The 10,563-nt window shown below is 35.3% G+C and overlaps 2 protein-coding genes across 3 annotated transcripts in view; one reads left to right on the top strand and one right to left on the bottom strand.

Annotated features, from left to right (window-relative positions):
- LOC130048359 (myogenesis-regulating glycosidase-like) overlaps positions 1-3,457 on the bottom strand; it is a 23,378-nt gene extending 19,921 nt beyond the window's left edge. The window contains exon 1 of the mRNA XM_056144986.1: positions 3,149-3,457. The gene's annotated coding sequence lies outside the window, so the exon portion shown is untranslated. The remainder of the gene's footprint in view (positions 1-3,148) is intronic.
- On the top strand, positions 2,697-10,563 carry LOC130048363 (uncharacterized). Of its 2 annotated transcripts, XM_056145006.1 has the most exons (5): positions 2,697-2,847; positions 4,839-4,939; positions 5,441-6,640; positions 7,697-7,859; positions 9,641-10,563. In XM_056145006.1, exons 2-5 carry the CDS (start codon positions 4,858-4,860, stop codon positions 10,497-10,499), a joined length of 2,304 nt encoding a protein of 767 aa, XP_056000981.1. In that variant the 5' UTR covers positions 2,697-2,847; positions 4,839-4,857; the 3' UTR covers positions 10,500-10,563. The 2 variants fall into 2 exon arrangements, with proteins under 2 accessions (XP_056000981.1, XP_056000980.1); XM_056145005.1 differs by lacking the exon at positions 2,697-2,847 and having other exon boundaries at positions 4,788-4,939.

The following is a 10,563-nucleotide window of genomic DNA, read 5'->3' as shown; positions in this document are numbered from 1 at the left end:
TACACATGTACGGAAAACCTATTCCAGGACTTGATTGCTATACATGTAATTGTCATTATTAACAATCAAAGTCATTGTGGCAGGGAAGTTAGGAGACGGGGATAAATGTAAAAGGATAAATAACTATTTTTAAAAGGCTTACAGTTGTCATATGACGGAAATACTACGCCAATATACATTATGTATATCTATAAACCTATAAGCGTTATGTTTATTCCATGCACTAACAAAGTTTGGTGAATTGAAGAAATAAATCCTCTTCATTTGATTATCTACTTTTTTATCTGTTATTAGTAGATTTTTGGAATTTCTTGATGTTGTCAACATGTTATTGTACAGTAATAGAAATTATTTAGCCTGTAGTATTACTATATATACATGTAATAGGGCTGAGGTGAAATGTTCCAGTGAACTCATGACAAGGTAAACTACAGGCCTGTAGATGTGAATTAAAACGTCTTAATTTCTATTTAATTAAATACACAACTACATGTACCTAAACAATAGGTAACTTTGGAAATAGCTAAATATGTTGTGTTACTCACGTATAGAATAGACACGATTATGAATAAAACTAGCATTACGATTACAATTCAATATGTATCTCGATCTTTTAACCATTAATTATGTACAATGTACATTTTGTAAGAAAATAATGTATTTGTCAGTTTGAAGGGTCATTAGCTGTGAAAGTGATGGCAACCTTTTTTTCTCTCAAAATCTCTCAATGGCATAGAAATATATATATTAAAATAACTAATCAAACCATTTATTTTGTACAAAAACAAGAGAAACCTAATAAAACTAAGTTAGATAACCCCTTTTAGTGTAAAGGAATATACATGTACAAGGAAGAATTATTGTCTTGCAAGACAATGATTACCTAATCACCAAAATAACCCTTTATGTTATTCATGTATTCATGTGCCTGTTTTGAGGTTAAAAAGTGTTTGAAATAATTGAATACTGGTGTTATTACTGAAATATATAATATAGAGCAATTTTCATTGTATTCAGTTTTTGGTGACAGAATGACAACCCCTTTAAATGATCTCTATATCGTGGGTTAATTTATCCGAGTTGTGTTACTTCAGAATTTCGTGTACGGGAGATCACCATTAACATTGTACACACAGCTGGGGGGGGGGGGGGGGGGGGGTATCTAGGCTTTATTTCCCTTTCTGACTATCAGAAGAATAAATCCAAATTAGAACTAAAGATAATAAAGTTTTGGAGGGTCACCGTCTCCAAGGGAACGAGAAGGTATATTCTTCTTCCATTCCATCTGAACACCCTCCATAAGGCTTTTTCATCAAACGATTGTATTCTTTGAATATACAATGTCATGTCGTGCTGGAGTGAGGTTCCAGAAGTGGGTGGGTGGGTGTATTTCAGTTTTTGAACATATACATCCTTTCACTTAATTATCTATTATCATATACGTGTTCATTTCTGAATATTAGAACTAATGTGATCCTATTTTAAAAATAATATCAAGCACAAGTAACATGAAGAACATCGGTACTGATCCGTAGTCCGAAAATGTGAAGGAGTTGTATGGAAATTCATATGATGGGGTGAAGGGGATGGTGGGAGGGGGTGAAGGGAAGGGCGGGGGGTGCCGATGTGATTTATTTACTAGTGTTCCAACAGTAGCCCACAGTTACACAATATACGCATTGTTGGTGAATCGTTAAGCTCTAGGTTGCCTGTCTAGAACATTTTGTAGCTTGACAGTCTAGAAAAGTTGTGATATATGGCCGGTCGTCCGTCACATATTCACTAGCCATATTATGCAATTACAAATTCTACAAAAAAAATCTCACTCAGTCACTGCGCATATGGAGGGAGAGAGAGAGAGAGAGAGAGAGAGAGAGAGAGAGAGAGAGAGAGAGAGAGAGAGAGAGAGAGAGAAAATGACGTCAGGTCGTCAATTTTCGAGACGATATGTGCCTTCCCCATATAATTATGATTATATATATATATATATATATATATATATATATATATATATATATATATATATACGTATATATTTATATTCTCTCTTTCTGTTGCCCTTGTTTTATGAACAATGTAATTTCCTTCATGTGTTGCATAGCATAGAAAAATATCTGTTTGGTTTCTCATCTGAGGTAGGTCTTAGTTAGAGACAAATTTATTACATGATCGCTAATAAGTTTGATGTGCATACATGTGCTATAATTGCACATATACATGTACATGTACACACAATCTGTCTTTCTCTCGTTCCTTAATTTTTTTTCTTTCTCATTAAAACCTGAAAACACCGAATGAAGAAATCGTGGTAAATAAAATAATCTTAGCTTTTAAACATAACACCTATCTGTTGTCTTGTGCGTAAATTAAAAAACGATTGCTGATAATTACAGGAAACATTATATTACCTACATCTGTCTTCTATCAAACTTGAATGGACTATTCTTACCATGGAAGAAACGAAGAGACACTAACACATAACCCCTTGTCAAGTATTCTGGCTTTCGCATAGACGAAAATGGACACAAGTGAACATATAAATGACCGTGTCTATATATATATATATATATATATATATATATATATATATATATATATATATATTGAGAACAAAGAAAACAATGCAAAGGTCGGGGTCAGACTAAATTCTGGTTTACAGGAAGTTCAGATTTTTCATAACAATAATTTTCTTAAGTAAAATTACCAATTAATTTATTATGCATGGCCGATTTTTACCGCAGCATTCCAGTCAAAAGCACGTTGAATGTTATGGTTTCTATTCGTTGACGTGCGACCCAAAATCTAATCTTGGAAGGTTCACGACTACTACGCCCTGACACGATGCAGGTAGGCCGAATATTGTTTATTTCAAGGAAATAAATTATTATGTCAATGGATAAATCTGGCACTCTATTTATTTTTTCATTATTCTTAATTGTATTTTATTTCACAAAACAACATTTAGAATCATTTCATACATATTCAACATTATATTTCTAATTCAAGTATTTAGAATTTGTCGGATTTCCAATTTTCTAAAATATGAATTTTTAAAAAATGCTTTCAATCGTCTATAATTCAATAAAATGTCCGTTAATTAGCTAAACGATGACGTCGACAATTAAAAAAAAAATCGACAAATCCTTACCTTAATTTCTTCTTTCACTCGCGACACTCCACTTATTTCGATAAATTCATTAAATCACATCACTTAATTAAGGAGGATGGATCTTCACTAAAAGGTTAGATGTATTTAATCCATAATCTAGTTATCTAATCTCCACACAATCAGACAGATCTAACAAGCTGTTAACAAATAGATAAGACAAGAAATGCAGAGGACATTGCTTGATTGATGCGCGCCTCTCTTGTGTGTAAATCTAGCCTTCGGGCGATGTATGTCTAATTTCGAAGTAAAACAATGACAGGAGAGAGGTGCTGTAGTTAAATTGCTTATGTGACCAGACCTTCATGTATTTTCATGAGACACAGCCGTGCGCGTGCAGTTCAAGAGTCGATATTAATATTCCACTAAGAAGGGCCCTTTTCCGGAAGAAATAAAATAAAATTGGGAATAGAAAAGGAGATGTTTTAATTGGTACTTTGTTCTTTGTAAGCATACACATGCTGGGATTAGAAATTTGAATTATGCTATTTTCAAAGAATAAATACAGAAACAGAATTTTGAGACTTTTTAAAATCTGATTTAACCTATTTTGAAATAAAAGAGAAATAAATTGTCAGAGGATATCTTTAAAAATATGTTTTTGCGTGAGCAGTGGCGTTAAGATTTTGATAAAATTTCAAACCCGTTCCTTCCTCTGGCAGTACACTAATTGTTAAATTCAAATAAAATTGGCAATCTACTCTTCAACATTCACCCAAACATTAAAGAATTGACATCTTTTAAAAGTGAACTTAACTATCTTCATTTATCCTCATAGACTGATGCAATTGCATCCTGTAGATTTCAAACATATCATCGCCATCTATCAATTGAAAATGAATGTTGGGGTAGTGTACCAAGAGCGGCTACAATTTGTACTAACTGTAATTTACAAGAAAGTTGAGATGAATTCCATAACATATTTAACTGCAAGAAGAAACAATACAAAATTGAACATCTAAACAACTATGAATCAGAATATTTTTCTTTTAAACATATTGTATGAAACACCACATTTTGTAAAATAACATGTATATTAATGACAAAAATAGATAAGATATGTTCCCCGTTCTAAACTTCCCATGTGTTGAGTAACACACTATCGTTTATGCATATTCTTAACTATGATACCATAAACTAAGCTAAATATCGAGACATTCTTACAAATTACATCTTATAGAGTAGCAAGCATTGCATCAATTTCTGATATTATACTTTCATGTAAAATGTAAATTAGTTGATTCTGATTGGTTGAAAAAACATTTGCTAAAAATAACATCACTTTCTTATTGATACAACTACGCCCTCCAACGTGATACAAACGTAGCAACGGTCAACATGACTTGACAACGGATGGTATTACAAAAAATATGGACCGCACGGGATTCATGCGCGTATAGTGCACTACAGAAAACATAAGACGCATCGTTAAAAATTTGCCAATTGTAATATTTTATAACATTCAGTATTATATGATAAATATTGCATGTAAGCAATGATAACTTTGGAAATTGTCATCCCTCGAATAACAATTTCGGCTTCGCCTCTGTAGAAAATGATTTTCTCGGGTTGACAATTTCCAATGTTACCATCACTTGCATGGAATATTTATTTATTGTTGCTAAACGTAAATAATGATAAAATGAAAGAATAAGTGATGATTCAATTGTAGATGGTGCCCTGATACAATAATGAAATTCACCCCAAGACGTACAATCTATTGTTGTGTGTGTCTCATGGCTTTGCTGGTGTTCTACAGCACGCATAAGGAAGGTAACATAAATTAGTATATAATTTAATTAATGCAGTGTACCGAATTACATGTAACCAATAAAGGTATGAATTATCAATGATTTCTTCAGTAACCACGTGTACAGGAATCATGCCAGGGACTTGCAGGTTTTTTTATGATGATGGTGGGGAGTGGGAGGGGGGGGGGGGTAACCTGGAGCTAGAAAGCATTTCAAGTTATTTTCATACATTAAACAAAATCAATACTGAACTATGCACCTTTTGTTGTCTTTGGAAGCAATGAGCTTAAGTTATTTGTTGTTTCAGCAGGTATTTCCTCTTTTGACACATTTTCATTGTATCTTGTTGCGTTAACTACACCAGATGGAAGCTTAAGGATTAGAATGAATTGGTACATAGGAATTCTCACAGCAATATATGTTAAACGTCTCGGAATGAAATATTGATTCAGTCATTGAAAGAAAATATTGTATTATTAATTGTTGTATTTATAGAAAATTTGATACTATTTTTACTATACAGATCTGCGGATGACGAAGACCGATCACGTAGATGCGCCTTACTCCATTCAGAATCATTCAAAAGTTTCCAGAGCGAAATTCAAGGAAGAAGAAAATGACAAGGCTGCATTTCCTGTTGACGGAACTTATAGCGATATCGATAATCTGAAAGGCCATTTTATGTCTTTGTCACGTCTAAGCAGTGCCAAATCCTACATGATGCAACCCGACCTCAATAGAGAGCGTGTATTAGCTATGTCGTATGAAACTGTCCTTAGAAAAGACAAAGCTTGGAACGGACTAGGGATTTCAAAAGGAATAAACTTGATTCCCGGTGAAGGAAAATTAGAATTTCCTGGATATTTAATTCCAGAAAAAGGCTTTATAAAATTAACAAAACCATCCCCTGGTATTGGAAATAAAGACTATGTTGATACTGTAGAGGGACAGGGACCACAGTTACGCAAGGTTACTGAAAATATACACAAAGACTTTAAAGAAATTGTTAGAAATGCAGATGCTGTGAATATTCCATCTATTCACCAGAATGTGTTGCTGAACAATGCTAGACAAAATGAATTTAATCTCAAGATCAACAAAAAGAATGAACCAACATACAATGCGAAAGTGAAACCGGATATTCATAAAATTCAAAATTTACCCAAAGACCTCGTTTTTCAGTCGAAATATGCTCAAGTGAAAGTTCAAAATGCGCAGGCATGGAAAGCCCCCAACGGGCGTGTCTTCAACTCTCAAGGTTTTGGGCCCAAGAATTATAATCCAGGCAAATCCCACATCGAACCGGTAAGAAATATGCAGTTGATAGGAGAAGGGCAGACGAAGCAGGAGCGAAATGAACACGTCGTCCTGCAGCAAGGTAATGTTGCGATGGTGGGTAATGTGCAAGCTCATAACTATGGACTTGTACAGCGAGATCGGGTTAAGGTCCCTGCACAACCGCACGGCAATATCATCATTCCAAAAGATAACCAACTTCAGAAACCTGCACCGCTGAATCCAAAAATACCTGTGATCGAGATTTATCCAAGAAAAAATGAACCAATACGAATACATATGTACATGCAGCACAAAGGCAATTTCTCCTACCATCACGTGAACTTACTGTGGGAGGATGGGCAGCGCCACCCAGTCAGCCCTTTAATTTTACAGAGAACACAGAAGGGCGTGGCCGAAACGAGATATGAAAATCATGACGGTAAAGGTAAGCATACATGTATATTCTTTATGTTTGTTTACTTGTTTCACTCATGAAAGGTGAAGATAACGAACGGTGATCAATCGCATAACTCCTATGAGGAATACAAAATAAAGAGTTGGGCAAACACGGACCCCTGGACATACCAGAGGTGGGGTCAGGTGCCTAGAAGGATTAAGCATCCCTTGTCGACCAGTCACATCTGTCGTGAGCCCTATGTCTTGATCAGGTAAACGGAGTAATCCGTAGTCAAACTCAGTGTGCCAAGAACGGCCTAACAATCGGTATAAAACACGTCAGATAGCACTTGACCCAATGACAGGTTATATAGGCAAACTAGATCGTTATAACAGCCATAGAAGTTTTGAAGTGTTGATTTTAAACGAGACTGTAGAAACCCCTGTATGAAACATCAACTTGTTTGTCAGTAGCCTACGTTGATTTAAAAACTTATCTTACACGGAACAATATCTTGTGTATCGAATCAGTTGAGAGATTTAAACACCATATGCAGGTGATAATAGAATATTGCTACTTACACGTAATATGGGAAGTTGACTATGGAAAAGCTGAAATGTAAAGACCTATGCATGGAGCTTATGGCCGTGGTCATAGCAGTGAGGGTTCTTCATCGCGCCGCCACCTATCGTGACATGGGGCCTCCATTCATTACGTCATTTTAGAAATACACGTGACCTTTACCTCTGTTGGCGGACGCTTGGCAAAATAACAGGCACTACCTATGTTTAAACTCTTTGACGAGACGCTGGAAGGTAGAACTGATCCGGGTACAGTGTACCTCCCGACTTTTAAGCCAACACCCTAACCAATAAGCTACCACGATCCTAGTGTTTTTAATGAAGTCGTGGTACATTGTTTCTAAGACTAAGTTGTAGTAATTCGTACTATTTTAGCCCCTCACTCACACGTACAAAGAGAGAGAGAGAGAGAGAGAGAGAGAGAGAGAGAGAGAGAAAAAACGTGGCATGTATCATTGTACTTTCTGCACATTTAGAATAGTGTCCTGTTTCAATTGATAATATTAAATGTATTTCATTTCAGATGTTAAAAACACTTTGATCATGACATACATGAGAAGCGGTTCTACGATTACTTCTGAGCTGTTGAAGACCGATGATACTTTCTTTTTCTTCGAGCCATTCCAAGGACTTTATAGAGACCACAGAACAAATCAGCACGTTTGCTATCCCCATGGATATTGTAGGTCAGTTGTCCGGCGATGAATTTAATATTTTGTCACAGTAACGATTTTTAATGATTAATTGATTGATTGGTTTTACGCCCCGTCGAGAATTTTAACGCATATTGAGACGTCACCAGCTGTAGGTGAAATACCACAAATTCAAACTTATACGCGGCAGGCGTTGGCACGATAAAGAATGCTACATTCTTTATGGTGCCAACGCCTGCCGCGACACGGGACCTCCGTATTTAAGGTCATATCCGAAAGACCCATGATTCTCAATTCTAAATGTTGAGCGTTTGACGAAAGAGCAAACACTACCTATGTTAACGTCTTAGGTCATGACACGAGTGGAGCTCGAACTCACGACCTCCCGGTTAACAAGCAATCTTTTCTAAGAAAATTGTGTTCCTTTATAAGAAATATTAATAATCTCTGCTCCCCGACCCAATGACTACTCGAATCTAAAATTGCATATGTTACCTATCTCCATACTCACGTATGCCTTCAAACATTTAGTGATATATTACCATCACTTTTATATAAAATATATGTACTAAATCTCTGTATACAATTGTGTAATTGTGATGAGAAATAAATTCAGTTCAGTTACGATGCGAACGCTCTACCACTGAGCGACAGGTAGCTTTATTTTAAGAACAGGGCTTTAGTTGTATTGTCACCAAACACATCTGCAATCTTCCGAGACAGTTCGCTATTGCATATATCTTATTGTACTACATTTGTTCTTACAACACATTCTACGTTTCCTTTGATTCTACTCGCTCTTTTTGTTCCCAGAAGACTATAATAGTAAATCAAAGCATGTTGAAAAGAGCATTTATTACAAATACCAATGCCTGTGTATATTTTACATGTAGCTAACACTTTACGATGCTGCCAAATAAGTTCATATGTTGTAATTCTGTTCAATTACTAGTATTTAATTGTTTTTGCATAACACATTTACGCTGGGTAGAATAATCTACAGCAGACTGATAGAGGAGATTCAGTCCCGCAACAAAACACTTCATCTACAGTGTAATATATGTAGTCAAGTTCCAGAATGTGTATTTTATTTAGCATTAAATATATTTACATCTCCAATATTCCGCCTCTGATATCTTTACCAATTGTAATGATAGCAATTTCCTCATGCGAAGCAATCGTAGACAATGTGCGTATGAATCTTGTTGAATATAGTACGTTTATTTCAACGACTGGAAATGCCGACAGAAATGAAAGTAGAAGGTAAATATAAAAAATGAATCGCAATGTTTCCCGCCGACATACCTTTCATGAAATGCGCTTCACGACGTACATGGTGGCGTGAAGTGTGTCGGTTCAGGTCGTCATGCATTTTAAAACGATGAATTTATTTCTTAAAACTGAATGCAATACATATATAAGGTTAGTTATCATAATGAATGTAACCGAATCCCTTCCTTCCAACTATTCATATATTACACGGTTTTCTTAAACAAAGATGAAAATATGCGATTTATTTGGGGGCAAAAACTTCCCATTATGATACAAATCGGATGCGGAATTATTGACATAGAATAATGAAATATTCTCTGAAAATACTATGACCACCGACTGTTTTGTTGTTTACACATTTATATGCCCATAAGCATATACACAAGTTTTGATTAGTAAATTTAAGAAGTCATTTAAATGACTTTTCCTCAAAATAGAATTTAGAAATTCTAAGACCAAAATATCCCACCGTTAGTTTTTTCTTCCTTTTCGAAATTCATCACCGGTTATTTCTACGATTTCTGATTACATTTTTTTTGTAGAAAACCTGATGGATTCTGGGAGAGCTTAGAGGGCTCAGTCCTCATATTGAAGAATCTTTTTTCCTGTAAATTTATGGAAGTTCCCGTGGGAGCCTTGGAACCGTTACGTGCGTTTGCACCCAGCAGCTATCAAAAAGAATTCAAAAGTTGCTTTCCTGTGAAAATTATTGACTGGAATAACCGGCATTTCACGTTAAATGAATATCCGGAAGATTATAACAAAACATGTATACAAACGATTCAAAATAAATGCCTCAGCGCTAAACATCGCCTTATCAAGACAATACGTATGCCGGCAACGTTTGCTGAAAGCTTCCTGGCAAATATTCCTCACCTGAAAATAGTTCATCTTATACGGGATCCTAGAGGTGTGCTGAACTCCAGAGTGCAAATTCATTTGGTAAAATATGAAGAAAAAGAACTTGGAATTGTTTCACATCATCTGTGCAATAGGATATGGCTGGACATACAGACATTCAAACGACTTCAAAGAATTTATCCAACTCAAGTCATCCCACTTACGTATGAATGTCTGGCTTTGTACCCAGAAGATGTAGCTAGAACATTGTACAAAATGCTGGAGTTGAATTATACACTAGAGAGAAATTACTGGTTAAATATGGCGTTCAGGAATAACATTGAACAGTCATTTGAACTATTCAAACACGGACAGTCTGCAAGTCTTGCACAGAAGTGGCGTACCATTATTCCAATGAGATCCAACGACAAAGTGAATAAAATATGCGGAAAAGTTTTCGAGGAGTTAGGATTGAAGACATTTACAAGTATAGTTGATTTGAGAAATCTGAAAAATTCAGTCTTTTATGATAGTCGAAGAACTTGTCTCCAAAGAAAATGATAAACTGTTTCATTTTTTTCACAAATACTAGTACCACATGTGAATTAAATATGTATGTACAGTA

This window comes from Ostrea edulis, chromosome 7 (genome assembly GCF_947568905.1).
Source record: "Ostrea edulis chromosome 7, xbOstEdul1.1, whole genome shotgun sequence".
Taxonomy (NCBI): Eukaryota; Metazoa; Mollusca; class Bivalvia; order Ostreida; family Ostreidae; genus Ostrea; species Ostrea edulis.
Note: the sequence above shows the minus strand (reverse complement) of the source record. Positions and strands in the feature narration are given on the sequence as shown.